Genomic DNA, 15,694 nt, shown 5'->3' on the forward strand with positions numbered 1-15,694 from the left:
TTTATTTGTTATATGTATATTTTGGTTTTGTAATTGGATCATATGTATTCCTTTTCTATATACACATTTTCTTTGTAATTTTGGAATTGTGTAATTTTTAGCAAGTAATAAAGGTTTTCAAAAAAAAAAAAAAAGGAAATTTCAGCCAAGCAATTTGGAGCAAAACAGCTGTCATTAGACTTAGATCTTTTACTGTTGTGCAACAGGTTCAATAGCAGCGAATGAACCCAGAGCATGGGGCGACATTAACTTTTAAAACTTCCCACCATATCCCAGAATACAGTTCACACAGCATAATCAATACTTACATCATCTTTACATCACTGACATGTCACAAAAGAGGAGGGGTAGACAGGGGTTACACTAGTAGTTTAACCTTGGCAAACATCTCCAGGCAAGTCCTTGGTAGAAGATTAGCATAAGCATACATGCCGGGGCAATATACAAAGGCAGATCCTTTCAAGCATCTTGTCCATGCTATTCGGCCTCGATAACGGAAACTGACCGCACATATCCAGACTTGATGGTGCTCTAGACATCTGCGGCAATAGTGGTTGTCAGGTTCAGCCCACATACCAGAAACATTGCTCCGTTGTTCCTATGGCCACAAGGCTACTCTTCATACAAAATATCAGGGCTACGTACGGCAAAACTTACATAAGGGAGAAAACACTACAGAAGAATCATATAAATGACTGGCTGAACTTAAAAGTTTAAACCACTGAACAGGCCTGTTTACAGCTAAGTGTGTCTGGCACGATTTGGAGGTTGGAGTTCTGGGAGAGTGGAAGGACATTCTGAAGTGAAGGGGAAGTTTTATGAGAAAGGACTGATTGGGTAGAGGGAAGATGGAGGATAAGCAGGGCCGTCTTAAGCGCCCCTGGCGCCGTTGGTGCGCCAGATCTCTCTGGCGTCCTCCCGCCCTGTTTCCCAGCGCAGTGGGCGGGTGGGCGCAGTGCGGCTGCCACAGGCGCTGCCGTGTGGCGGGCGGGCGGGCAGGCAGAGCGCGATCTCTCCAGAGCCCTCCCGCCCTGTTTCCCGGCGCAGTGGGTGGGTGGGCACAGCGCGGCTGCCACAGGCGCAGCTGCGCGGCGGACCGGCGGACCGGCGCAGCTTGCGGCGCCCTCCTGGCAGGCTGGCGCCGTGGTACCCTGCGCCACCCAGCCTGGCCGTAGGGCCGGCCCTGAAGATAAGGCCACTCGCCATGATGGTTGTGCTCCATCTCCAGGGTTGGAGGGGGCACGGGTCTGACCAAGAGGGTGCTACTGTACTCAGCTTCTGCTTGTGGGCTTCCCGTAGGTATCTGGTGCCAGGTATCTGTAAGAAGAGGAGGTTCAACTAGGTGGGTCTTTGGTCTGACCCAACAGAGCTCTTATTGTGTTCTTATGGAAGGGAAAGATAATAAAGAAATAATAATAATAATAAATTTTTATACCCCCTCCCCCCCAAATCTGGCTGGGTTTCCCCAGCCACTCTGGGCGGCTTCCAACAAAATATTAAAATACAATGGTCTGTTAAACATCAAAAGCTTCCCTAAACATGGCTGCCTTCATATGTCTTCTAAAAGTCTGGTAGTTGTTTTTCTCTTTGACATCTGGTGGGAGGGCGTTCCACAGGGCGGGTGCCACTACCGAGAAGGCCCTCTGCCTGGTTCCCTGTAACTTGGCTTCTCGCAGTGAGGGAACCGCCAGAAGGCCCTTGGCGCTGGACCTCAGTGTCCGGGCTGAACAGTGGGGGTGGAGACGCTCCTTCAGGTATACTGGCCCAAGGCCATTTAGGGCTTTAAAGGTCAGCACCTTTGGAAATGCAGATGGAACTACAGCAGATGGAAAGACGGCATTTATTCTGGACTCCCCCCCCCCCATTTTTTAAATACTATATCACCTCTTCCTTTGGAAAGATGTATTTTAAAAGTAAATATGTAATTAAAAATAAAGCCAGGTGAAGCTGGTCATTTAGTAGTGCAGGTGCAGTGAATAAGATGCACCTGCCTAAAGGTATATGAGTTATCGCTTCCTTAGCAAATCAGCTCATCTTCTTTCTATTGCCCACCTGCACTCCTCTCCTGGCTTGTTATTCATCTGGACATAGAATCATAGAACTGTAAAGTTGGAAGGGACTCCAAGAGTCATCTAGTCGAACCACTTGCAATGCAGGGATCTCAATATGTGATCCCCTATTCAGTGTGAAACCATACTGACCCTGCTTCCTTTTGGAAATGTACCAGCAGTTTCATTGCTGCACCACCAGGAGGGCACGGTACACTGCAGTTGCACATGGAAGCTCCACTCCACCTGGCACCTATTAACCAGTGTCTGAGTCTCTCCATTAAAGCCTTTTAGGCTGACCCCACCCCAAGTCCCGCAGGGTTCGGTTAGAAGAGCGTGGCCCCTTTAAAAAAAGAGAGAGCTGCCTCCCTGCTGCACGCGACACTCGCCGCGCGCACATCCGAACGCTCGCTCGCTCCTCTTCCTCCAATCCCCTCGGCTTAAGTCCTGACCAATTGCGGCTCACGGAGAGCCGGCTTCGGCCAATCAGCGCCGGCTAATGACGCCGGCCAAAATGGCGCCGCTGTGAGTTTTGGGCGCGCTTCGCGGGTGGAAGCGCCGCCGCCGCCGCGGGGATCTTATATGGCGGCTAAGCGGCGGAAGGCGGCGGCCAGAGCGGGAGCCGGAGGGGAGGATTGTCGCCTCCGGAGCCCCGTAAAGCGGAGCAGCAACAGCAGCAGGCGGCGGAGACCCGCCGAGGGCGCTCAGGATGGAGAGAGTCCCCGCGGCCAGCGCGGCTCCGAGGGTGAGGCTCCGTGGGGGGAGGAGCGCCCCTTGTCCCCGCGGGTCCCCCGAGGCACCGGCCTCCTCGGCGCCTCCCGGGTCTGGGGCGGCGGGTCCCGCCTGCCTCGGCGTCACCTCCGTGCCCTCACAAAACGGCAGCCGCCTCTGATGGGCGTGCGAGCGCCCTTGGCTGAGCGAGAGTTTACTCCCGAGTAAGCAGCACTTGGCAGAGCATCCCCCGGAAGGGTCTCTTACGCTTACCCCGCCAAAGCCCCCGGTGCCATCCTGGCACGTACTTTCCCACGGGCTGGGAAAAAATATTATCTTCCTTGTGTAACTCGTAGAGGGTGTTTAAGGCGAAAGCGAGCAAGGCGCTTGTGCCTTAAAAGACTTAACCTACATATGCAGTATGTGTGTGGGTATGTATGTACACACACATACATACATACACACACACACAGCTACACACACACAGAGAGAGAGCTACACACACACACACACACACACACATATATATACAGTGAGGGGGGAAAGTATCTGATCCCCTGCTAAATTTGCCGGTTTGCCCTCTGACATAGAAATTACCTGACCATAATTTTAATGGTAGGTTTATTGTTGCTGTGAGAGACAGAATAACTGGAATAACCCCAGACACCCAGAAGACAAAAGTCAGAGATTGATGTGCATTATAATGAGTGAAAGAAGTATTTGATCCCCTATCAACCAGCCAGATGTCAGGCTACCTGGTATCTTCACTGTATGTAACTAGCTGATATTAGAAGCACCTGCTGTAAGGGAGAGGTCTCACCTGTAATCCCAGCTTGTTACAGTACCTGTACAAAAGAAGCAATCAATCCAGCAGATTCCAAAGTAGCTAGCATGACCAAGACCAAAGAGCTGTCCCAGGATATCAGGGATAAGATTGTAGACCTACACAAGGCTGGACTGGGCTACAAGACTATTGCCAAGCAGCTTGGTGAGAAGGTGACAACAGTTGGTGCAATAATTGGCAAATGGAAGAAACACTAAGTAACTGTCAACCTCCCTCAGTCTGGGGCTCCATGCAAGATCTCATCTTGTGGAGTTGCAATGATCAGGTGAACGGTGATGAAGCAGCCGAGAACTACATGGGGGGAACTTGTCAATGATCTCAGGGCAGCTGGGACCATAGTCACCATGAAAACAGTTGGTAACACACAACACCATGAAGGACTGAGATCTTGCTGAGCCCTTCACCAGCCGGGGGCCCTCCAGATGTTTGGGATTACACAAGGCCCCCAGTTTGCTTGCTGTTTGTAATGGAAGCAGGAGTCCGAAGCCAATGGAGATCACCTGGTTGGAAAAGGCTGGTCTGTGCTGCAGCAGTTTTGTAAGTCTTTTAAGAGGCTGCAGCACTCTTTGCCTGTTAATATGTAGAACCCATGCAGAAGAGGTTTTCAATATGTAGAACCCATGCAGAAGAGCCTATGTGCCTGACGGAAAGATCGCTTCCTGGCACCTAGAATATTAAAAATGAAAATCTTGTGCAAGTGCTAAGGGATACTCACAGATCAGTTTTGATTCAAAATTCATAGTTGCTTGTTGCTGCCCTCAACTGAAAGGTGCCCATTGAGGTAAACACCAGTGTACTTGTCAAGAGACTACTCTCATCACATCCTCGTGCAAAGGTTGAGCCTTATTCTGTGAATTATCTTCCAATAATGTTACCAGACCTGCAGGATAATGCACTGGTTTTACGTGAATAGATTGCAGCCTGCTGTACAAACTTGCACATATTTTTGCCTCTGACCCAGCTTTCCACTCCCATGTAGCCCTTGGAAGGCTGTCCAACCTTGGGCAACCACTCCCCCACTGCCTGGTCTGCATTTTAGAATCGTAGAATTGTAGAGCTGGAAGTGTAGTATTCCTGGACTTGGGCCTAGAAAGTTAACATCTTAGAATCTGGGCTGCACTTTTGTTCTTTCAAAATGGCAAATAGCTCCTGCAATTCTGTAGAGCTCCAGAGAAGCCAAATGTGACTGGTCCTCAATCAAACATTTAGGATTGGGCAGAAGAAAACTGAACCCTACTGTAGCTCAGTGGTAGAACATCTGTATTGCTGAGCAAGAGGTCCCAGGTTCAGTCCCAGTATCTTCAGGTAGAACTGGAAAGACATGTGTCTGAAACCCTGGAGAGCTGGTGCTGGTCAGTGTCAGTACTCAGCTAGGTGGACCAGTGGTCTGACTTTATCTAAGACAGTTTCCTGTGTTGATAAATATTACCTGTATTGGTGAATCAGCTCCAAACAGTTTTACATCTTGAACTTGCTTATTTCTACAGAAGTGTTTTTGTTTGTGCATGTATTCACACAGAAACAAGTTCATATAAGACTCCGAAAAGAAAGCTGCTTGCCAGATCATGTTTGCCTGTATTTAGTTCTCCTTTAAATGAAACTGATGTACAGCAAGAAATCTTCTGGGATCCTCAGTCACCAAGTGCATATAAGCTAGGTATCATTCTTATTATCATTCTTATTTCATGCCTGCCTTATTTATAGGTAAAGGTAAAGGGGCCCCTGACCATCAGGTCCAGTCATGTCCGACTCTGGGGTTGCGGCGCTCATCTCGCTCTATAGGCCGAGGGAGCCGGCGTTTGTCCGCAGACAGCTTCCGGGTCATGTGGCCAGCATGACAAAGCTGCTTCTGGTGAACCAGAACAGCGCAAGGAAACGCCGTTTACCTTCCCGCTGGAGCGGTCCCTATTTATCTACTTGCACTTTGATGTGCTTTCGAACTGCTAGGGGAGCAGGAGCTGGGACCGAGCAACAGGAGCTCACCCCGTTGCAGGGATTCGAACCGCCGACCTTCTGATCAGCAAGCCCTAGACTCTGTGGTTTAACCCACAGCGCCACCTGGGTCCCTTTAAGTATTTAATCATTTGGGAATATATGGTGAGAGACTTAAATGGTCTAGTATCAGTTTGTAAGAAGGCCCACATGTTTCTCTTTGCACTTGCCTAATCATTAAAAACTTTAGACGAGGGCCTGCTGTTGGCACCCCTAACTTCAGAGAGGAAGTGAGTAGCATCAAGGAGTTGGGCTGTCTTTGTGCTGGTTCCCTGGTTGTAGAATTCACTCTGTAGGTTCTTTCACTAGGGTCCTATATGGCTGGTAAAGGTAAAGGGACCCCTGACCGTTAGGTACAGTCGTGGACGACTCTGGGGTTGCAGCGCTCATCTCGCTTTATTGGCTGAGGGAGCTAGTGTACAGCTTCCAGGTCATGTGGCCAGCATGACTAAGTCGCTTCTGGCGAAACCAGAGCAGCACACGGAAACACCGTTTACCTTCCCGCCGGAGCGGTACCTATTTATCTACTTGCACTTTGACGTGCTTTCGAACTGCTAGGTTGGCAGGAGCTGGGACCGAGCAATAGGAGCTCACCCCGTCGCGGGGATTCGAACCGCCGACCTTCTGATCAGTAAGCCCTAGGCTCAGTGGTTTAACCCACAGTGCCACCCACATCCTTCTTCCTTCCCGCTGTAGCGGTACCTATTTATCTACAGTACTTGCACTTTGGTACCTGGGTGCTAATTAAAAAAACACACCATGTACTGCCAGTATCTTTCCCTCTTCAAGTATCTAGATACTAAAGTGTCTAGGTACTTGATTTTTAGGAAATGCAAGTCGGACTGCAACAAAATGTTGCAGTGTATCCTCCCTCAGAATGTCTGTTGGTTTCCAGTTTACTTTCCAAACAGGGCATTCCACTCTCTCAATGCTGATTCTTGTCAAATGGCATTTTAATTGTGGATTGGATTGATATTTTGTATAGTATTTGTAAGCTGCCTTAGAGATCTTGTGACTGAAAAATGGGAGGGAAAATTTAACAACTTTGATTTAACGCTGGAGCACATTGTTTAATTTTTTTACTGCCATTACGCTATAAATTCTGTTATGTAGGAAGTCACACACTTAAATATTTACAGGGGCTACTCTGCTTCTAAGCTATGGAAATCTCCATCGTCTAGTGCAGGCATCCCCAAACTTCAGCCCTCCAGATGTTTTGGACTACAATTCCCATCTTCCCTGACCACTGGTCCTATTAGCTAGGAATCATGGGAGTTGTAGGCCAAAACATCTGGAAGGCCGCAGTTTGGGGATGCCTGGTCTAGTGATAAGCAGTTAGTTACTAGAAAGGTTTTTGTTTTGTTTTTCAGGCAATGGACAAAAGAAGCAGTTGGTTAGTGGGCATACGGTTGAGATTTCAGAAATTGTTAATCGGATTGCTCCCCATGTAAGTATTGCTTCCCAAGGTAAAGCTGCATAGTCCCAACCCATTTTCTTTCTTTTGCAGAAAAAACTTTCATTGTGAAAGGAGTTTCTTCTTGAGAAATTCTTATGTCTGTATAGTTAGAAAGGAAACTTGGATAAAAGTAAACCATATCTACAAATTCAAGTGGTGTAGAGTTATGATTAATATTAGCATGTACCTTTTCACTGTAGGAGATACAAGTGTTACCTGCAACCAACCATTGCAGTGCTTTTTCTTAACAAGGAGGACTCTTGTTTGGAGTTCTAGCCAGCTATTCCCTCAAAACAGGCCATTAACAATCAGCATTCTGTGGTTACTGCTCATGCTTGGTTCTCAATTGGGCTTCTTCGGATGTGAGGTGCCGCCTTTGGTTTGTTTTTTCACCTTTGTTTCCCCCCTAAGTATAGTGTTTCTTTAACCCTGTCAGCAGCCACAACCTGACTTAAGTATTAAAGGATGTGGGTTGTATCCGTCATTGGTCATAGTCAGAGTAAAGCCATTGGAATTAATGGAAATCGCTAACTTGGATCCATTAATTTCACTGGGTTTACTCTGAGTAGAACTTAGTGGGATACAGCCCAATAGTACCAGCAGACTTCAAGAGAGGAGTTTCAGGAGCCATGAAACTTACCTGCCCTCTCTTCAAACTCAAATCTGCATAATTACCCAAAGCAAGAGTACAAGGCAAGCAGAGGATGCTGTTCCATCTCCTCACTCTTGTCATTCCTTGCATGCTTATAGAAACAGGACGTGAACAGGCAGTAACAGCAAGGAGGAGAAGGACCAGAAGGCTCCAGAGAGTGGCACAAAGCTCTCTGCAGCGTTGTAGACCTTGGCATCAATGCCTACTCACAAGCACCAGTGTTCAACAACTGGTGGCATTCTCTTCCTTCTCATCTACCCCAATTTCAGCCTGAAGTATAACAATATTTATTTATTTTCAACTATGGCTCCGAAGTTGTCCATCACCCTCCAAAGAGAGACCTACCTGTTCACGTCATTGCTTGGTTTTCAGCTGGCAGCGGAGATGTGGCTTTTTAAGGAGGGGTAGTTGAATCTCTGTTCTATGGACGTACTCTGCAGTCGTTTTGAAATATCGTCCTTGGTATTTTTCTGTTGTTGGCTGTGTCTCTTGGTCTAGGATATTATTTGGAGGGCTTTGTTGGGGGTGGTTGTTGCTGTTGTCAGTATTAAGTTTTGTATGTTTACAGTGGTACCTCATGTTGCGAACGGGATCCGTTCGCAACATGAAAAGGCCGCAACATGAAGCCCTGCATCTGCACACACACGTGACGCAATGTAGTGCTTCTGCGCCTGCACAAAGCGCGATTTAGCGCTTCTGCGCATGCACGCAGGTTATGGACGCACTGAACCCAGAAGTAACCTATTCCGGGACTTCTGGGTTTGGCGCGTCCATAACCTGAAAAGACGCAACATGAAGCGGACGTATCCTGAGGTATGACTGTATTTTAGATCTTATTATGGTTTAAGTGGAAATTGTTTAATTTAGTTGTGTACCTTTGATGTTTTGATTATTTGTGACTACTTTTGTTATGTTTATAACTATGTAATTTTTTTCCATGTAAGCCATCTTGAGCATGGTTTGAACTATGAAAAGAAGGCATACAAATAAAATTACGTTTGTATTAACAGTATTGGTGGTAATGCCTGGATTATGTTAATAGTATTGGTATTATTATTACTGCTGTTACTATTGCTGCTTTTTTATGAGAAAAGCAGGATATGAATGTTGTAATAAATAAATGCTTTTAAAAATAATTTTGAAAGCTGGTACAATTGATTGATACTCATGTTTAATAACATCCAGGGTGTTCACATATTTGATTCTTACTGCAGGATGAAAAACCTTCCTGCTCTGAAGGATCTCTTCTTGGGTTTTGGATTGGTGATGATGCAATTCCATGTACTCCTGGAATGCCAAAAGTACGATGTAGAACAAAAGCAAATGGTGCAAGGTGTGTTTTATTCCAAAATGAATTCTTTCAGAATGGCAATTAAATCCACGAAACTTCTAGATACAAAGTTTGTAACCTAAAAGAGATTGCTTTCCCTCTTCACAATGGTAGCTCCATGATTATGAAACACTCTGCTGGTGAAAATCTACTGTCCTTCCTCTATATCTGGTATTAGACTGCAATTCAGTACATACTTAGTTAGGAGTAAGTCACATTGAACTTTATTGAGCTTCAAGCTTTTGGACAGTTAGTGAAAACCTTATAGTTTGAGGCCATTTTTAAGATGGAATGTAGGCTTGAAATTATCTTCTATTGGCTTTTAATTGTTGTTGCTGTCTTACTTTAATTACTTTCATTTGCTTATCTGATACTGTGGTTTTAGGTTGTTTGATGGTGATTTTTTGATTGATTTCGTTTTGTAATCCTGTGATTTGATTTGTAAGCTGCTTTGAATACCCTTAGCAAAGTGGGGTAAAATAATGAACTTAAAGAGTAAAAAAGTGTGCCTCATTTGAGTTATGCTGTGTGTTTTCTAACAAGTAAGCCATTTCAAAATGCATTGCGTTCCTAATGCATTTCACCTTCTGCTCATTCTCTTAGAGGACTTCGGTTGAGGAACAGAGAAGAGGAGCTTATGAAGTTGGCAAAGCAATTTGATAAAAGCATGACTGATGCAATCCAGGATCAAAGTGCTCCATGCCATAATAGCCATATTATATCAGAGACAATGATATCAGTTGAACATCAAGATGAAGCACAGGTGGAAAATCAGCAACACTTTCTCAGAGAGCATCCCCGAACTGATGATGCCTTGCCCTCTGGAGAAGTTAAGACGAGTGCTGGGACAGTTGAGCACTGTGAAAACAGCAGCCAGAAGTCCATAGATCTTGACGCTGAAGAAGCACTCAATGCCCTCTTTGACGGCCCTACCCAGCAGTGTAGTGGTCAGCTGAGCGAAGGCCTGTCAGATTTTTCCTTGAACGATAGTTTGCTGGAGGAAGGGTGCCCTTCAGATGAATTCACAACTGCTCCTGAATCTGTGGCTGAAGATGCACATCAGAGACAGGATTCATCCCCTGCTATGAAATCTATGGAACACTTCCCTGCTGAAAAAGCTAAAATGGCTTCTGAACAAACTGTTCCAAGTGCAGACTCTTCTGAAATAGAATCTATTGATGGGATTGTTGGTGATGATTTTGATGACTGGGGTGCTGATTTGCTGCCAGATGATTCATTTCTAATGCAAATTACTCAGAACCCTGAAGTGATCGATGTTCCACAAAATACTTTAGCTCATACCTCTAATGAAACCAGTGAAGCAAAGGAAGGAACTATAGATTCTGAGAAACCCTGCAGTGCCCATTGTGCAGTTTTATATTCCTCTAACAGTGTTCCAGCCTCGCATGCTGTTGAAAAGCAAAGTGTTACGATAGGAAAGACAAAGGGTGTCCTGCATGACGATTGTAATTTAAAACCCAATAAACAAAATTCTATTTCTAAAAGTAAAAACAAAATTTCTGCTTCAGTGAAACCTGAAAAGGAGAGTATATGGGAAGGCTTTACTCAACTAAAACCTGCCATTGGCACCAGTTCTTCTGGAAAAAAATCTGCTTTTTTGGTACATTCTGATGTCCCTGTATTACAGACTGAAAAATACAGAAATGGAATGCACAGTATATGCCATCAATCATCTACGGTTTCTGCCAATACAAGGCCTCACAACCTAAAGAAAGTGGCTAAGCAAGCCAGCACAGGTCATCTAACGCAGATGGAAGTGCCAAAGAAGAGTGTGCTTTCATTTGATAATTGGAACGAGCCCAGGTTCTCGGATCAGGTTTTAGAATTGTTTTGTGAATCCAATAGTCTTTGGGGCACAAGTTGTGACGATGCCGATGACGACAACTTGCTTTATCAAGTCTGTGGGGATGTAGAAAAAACCAGCCTGAGCCAAGTTGCAGTGAAAGAGAACGAAGAAGCTAAATTGGTGATAGGAAAGGCTTCCAAGTTAGAGGTCGGTCCTTGCCTTTCAGGACCCACACAAGAACTTTCTAACGTCCCACAGCCTCAAAAGAGCCGCATGGGTAGGAAAACCTTCTCGTTCCATGCTCCTGTTACAGATACAACGCTACGTATGAACGAGAGCTGCTCAAATTCCTCTGACAAGCACAGGTGGGCACAGTTTAACAGCGTTCCAGGGAAACTCAGTAGGTCAAGTTCAGTGCCTGGAGACTGTTTCACTTCTGTAACTGACTCAACTACTCTCTCAAATATGTGCCTGAGTGTTAATAATATACAGTGGCAGAAGGACCTGTGCCACGCAAGGAAAGTACAAAATAGTGGCAGTATTAATCAAGTGCCAGCTGAGAAATCAGAATATGCGTTCAGGAAGACCAATAGTTCCCAAGACCCAGGGATGGACCATAAAAATGTAAATGCAGGCAACCTTTCAAGAACAAATGTAGCATTGGGGGAAAGCAAGAATCCAGCAAACGTCCTGCTGCAGACAGCGAAGCAGCTGAGCATAAAGCCAGGCTTTAAGAGGCACCTCTCTGAGTGTTTCTCCCAATCTGAAACAGGTAGGTTTTCAGAATAGCAAACTTCATTTTAAGCATAAATGTCTGGAAAGGTTTTCAGGGTCGGCTGATGTCTTTTTAGGCAGTCCTGAAAAACGAGATCTCAAAATTATTTCCTTATTCCTCTGCTCACATGTTGACATGTGATATCCATCAAAGGGACGCAAGATTTCTGAAATTCCTTGGTTTTTTGAAACTCAGTGGCTTGGTTCACACAAAACATTAAGCCAACTATGGTTTGTTTGTATATCCAAACCTACCCCAGGCAACTTAACTATGGTTCATTTCTAGATGACAGATCAGAATATGAAGCAATAGTTTAAGTTGGCATACAGATCTCTGCTTGTGTTAACCATGGTTTCTCAGTAGGTCCAGACCTGCTCTCCTGACTTAATCATGTGTTGTTGCAGAGCCACACCCTAGATATTTCCCCAGCTGCAGAAATGCAAGGCAAGAGCAGTTAAATAATAAAATCAACATTTGGTGAAATAATACGCCACGGTTACATTGCTGGACTTCCAACACCGATCCTGGTTTGTTCAGTAAACCATGGCTTAGTATTTTGTGTGAATGCAGTTCGTTAGAAAGGAGAGTTCTTTGAAAATGGTAGGATGGAAAGGAATAAAATAAGTAGGAAACTAGAAAGGGGGAGGCCAGAAAGAACTACTCTGGCACAGCCATGAGGGATAAAATTATTTTTGATTGAACACTGAGTCTGTGGAGATTTTTCACCTGCTCTTGGGAGGTTTTTTTTGCATTCTGCAATACTTCATGCTGTTTTAGGTATGAGTATTAGCTTATGAGTACAGTTCACACTCTTTTTGTAGCATTTGTTAATGACTATCAATTAAAATATCTGAAATATCTAGAAGAAATGTCACCAGAAATGTTTTTGTAACATGTAAATGGTGGCTTTAAAAATAATAATATTATTCGCCAAATTAAGATTATTTTAATAACAAGCATTGTTCTAGAAGAGGAAGATGTGAGCTATCGAGAGAGAGGTAGACTAGCAGGACCCACAACCTTTTGCCCTTGGTACTACTTGAAGCCCCTGTTTAAGGCCCATTTTAGTTCCTGAGCCTGGATTAGACGCTCCTAGACATAAGCACTTTGGATTAGTTTTTGTGCAATTGCATAGATCAAATTGCACAGAAACTGCTTATTTGCATAGATCTTGATCTGCATGTTTGGTGGGGAAGCCACACTGTAGTAGCTATTAGGCACAGAAGCCTCACCTTCTGTTTTTTAGTCACTTGTTTAGTTTCAAAACACGTTTTAGTAATCATGTGGGTTAGAAACTTACCATAGAGTTGTAGAGTTGGAAGGGACCACAAGGGTCATCTAGTCCAACCCCCTGCAATATTTCACCCAACGGGACTCAAACCCCTGTCACTTACGTAGATTAAAAGTCTTATGCTCCACCGACTGAGCTAACTTTCTTTTCTTTTAAAAGGAAAGCTGAGATTGTTAGGACTCTGGTTTAAGTCTCTCCCTCATTGGTGCATTACAAACTAGCAGACAGATAAAACTACCTTGGCTGTAACACATTAAAGGGAACAAAATTTAGAATAATGCAACAGGCTTAATGTACTATTGTGGCTTACTGATGCAAATAAATGTTTTGCTACCGGTAGGTACCAGTTTTGTTATGTCCCAGTCTTGCAACTTCTGGTTATGTCTTCTCCCTCATCATCCTTTGTTATCATATTTGTTTAAAACTTACATTATACGTGATCCATACTATTGTAAAACCAAGATAAGTTTCTCTTCCTAATTTTAACTATTCCCTTTTCTGGTATTTGACAGTGCCTTGGAATCTGACTTGTCTCCTAATCGTTCAGTTGGTAGAGCATGAGAATTAATATCAGGGTCATGGTTTTGAGCCCCACATTGGGCTCATCTAGTCTGACCCCCTGCAGTGCAGGAATCTCAGGGGGTCAGACTAAATGATCCTTGTGGTCCCTTCCAACTCTGTTTCTATGATTTATGATCCAATTGAAGAGCTGACTTACAAATGTATTAGAACCATCAGCCTTCACTTTGCTTGATGGACAAATGATGGACAACAATGTCTTTGTTGCATTAATGCATTGAAAGACAAACCTTACTACCTTCAGATCATGACACTTAATAATTTAGTTACTAATGTATGTCTACTTTTGCAGAGCAGAAAAGCAGAAAGTGTTCTCAGGAAGAAATTGCAAGGAAAAAGCAAGAAGCTCTTGAGCGGAGAAAATGTAAAATGCAAGCATTGCTCAAAAATACAGCACCTATCTGAGTTGGCAGATTTGGAAATGGAGGAGATGTCAAAAGATGGGCAGGAGAATAATCAAAGACACTAAGCAGACATTATTCTGTCCTTCTAACCTATTTTTTTCACCTTGCTCTGTCTAGATTCTTAAATGAAACAGTGATACTGACAAGCAAGGAGCTGCTCTATTTTGTTTTGAGTTTTGAAACGCTATTGTTTACAGTTGTGAATGGTTTTTCTGGTACTCAGTTACTTTGCTTAACAAGAAGTTTGGCAACTGTGCCATGTCAAAGATGTGACAGTTTTTATCTGGGAATATGTGAAAAGTCCAGTGTCTCAAGGTATTTGAATTTAATAGCAATCTTGTTGCGAACCCTTTCCCAATACAAAGCAACTCGTATGTGATTTATTCTAGGGCTTTTGTTGGCATTGTTTCAAACGGAGCAGTTAGTGGCACGTAGCCATAGAATAAATACAGAACTGCCATGTTTAGCCTAGACATCTATTCACAGCTCAAGACCATTTTTATTTTTGGGTTGCCACAGCAGTATAGGGGGAAAGTAATTTTTTATTTTGTGAACTCCAGACAGTTTAACGAAGGAAAGTTTTCTAAGATTTATTTATCTTTGTAAATTATGTATACTTTGTAAAATGTGATTAAAAATGGCAACTGCTTCTATCACATTGCTCTTTTCAGATCCACAAGTGGGAAACGCTTCATATAAAGAAGCAGCAGCATGTTCCCTGCCAGGAAGTTGTGCTACCTACATTATGTGGCAAGCTCCAATAGATGAACTCTTACAGCGCAGCTGGGGAAATGATGGGACTCCAGATGTTTTTGGACTACAACTCCCATCATCCCTGACCATCGGCCATGCTGCCTGGGAGTTGGAGCCCAACATCTGGAGGCCCATAGGTTCCCTATCGCCATAGTAAAGTCTGTTAGCAACAAAACGTTTTACAGTAGTAGTTGTAATTTTATTATTGGCACCCGGCCCATCTGACCGGGTTCCTCCAGCCACTCTGGGAGGCTTCCAAAATATTTAAAAATGTAATAAAACATTACACATTAAAAAGCTTCCCTATACAGGGCTGCCTTCAGATATCTTCTAAAGGTTATATAGTTATTCATCTCCTTGACATCTGATGGGAGGGCATTTCACAGGGAGGGTGCCACTGACGAGCAGGACCTCTGCCTGGTTCCCTGTGACTTTAATTCTCGCAGGGAGGGAACCGCCAGAAGGCCCTCGGCACTGGACCCCAGTGTCTGGGAAGAATGATAGGGGTGGAGACGCTCCTTCAGGTACACTGGACAGAGGCCGTTTAGGGCTTTAAAGGTCAGCACCAACACTTTGAATTGTGCTTGGAAACGTACTGGGAGCCAATGTGGAATGCCCTCCCATCAGATGTCAAAGAGCTAAACAACTACCTGACATTTAGAAAACATCTGAAGGCAGCCCTGTTTAGGGAAGTTTTTAATGTGTGACATTTTAATGAATTTTAATCTTTGTTGGAAGCCGCCCAGAGTGGCTGGGGAAACCCAGCCGGAGGGGCGGGGTACAAATAATAAATTATTATTATTATTATTTCAAGACTGGTGTTATATGGTCCCAACAGCCACTTCCAGTCACCAGTCTAGCTGCCACATTCTGGATTAGTTTACAGTGGTACCTCGGGTTACAGATGCTTCAGGTTACAGACTCCGCTAACCCAGAAATAGTACCTCGGGTTAAGAACTTTGCTTCAGGGTGAGAACAGAAATCATGCGGCAGCAGCAGCAGCAGGAGGAGGCCCTATTAGCTAAAGTGGCACCTCAGGTTAAGAACGGACC

The 15,694-nt window shown here is 44.5% G+C and overlaps 1 protein-coding gene across 2 annotated transcripts; it reads left to right on the forward strand.

Annotated features, from left to right (window-relative positions):
- The first annotated feature begins 2,557 nt into the window (after positions 1-2,557).
- Positions 2,558-14,954, forward strand: ETAA1 (ETAA1 activator of ATR kinase). 2 transcript variants are annotated; one of them, XM_035100938.2, is made up of 6 exons: positions 2,558-2,793; positions 5,123-5,260; positions 6,966-7,042; positions 8,918-9,036; positions 9,637-11,612; positions 13,778-14,954. In XM_035100938.2, exons 1-6 carry the CDS (start codon positions 2,631-2,633, stop codon positions 13,888-13,890), a joined length of 2,586 nt encoding a protein of 861 aa, XP_034956829.2. In that variant the 5' UTR covers positions 2,558-2,630; the 3' UTR covers positions 13,891-14,954. The 2 variants fall into 2 exon arrangements, with proteins under 2 accessions (XP_034956829.2, XP_034956839.2); XM_035100948.2 differs by having other exon boundaries at positions 13,783-14,954.
- The last annotated feature ends 740 nt before the right edge of the window (positions 14,955-15,694 follow it).

Source organism: Zootoca vivipara, chromosome 2 (genome assembly GCF_963506605.1).
Source record: "Zootoca vivipara chromosome 2, rZooViv1.1, whole genome shotgun sequence".
Classification (NCBI taxonomy): domain Eukaryota; kingdom Metazoa; phylum Chordata; class Lepidosauria; order Squamata; family Lacertidae; genus Zootoca; species Zootoca vivipara.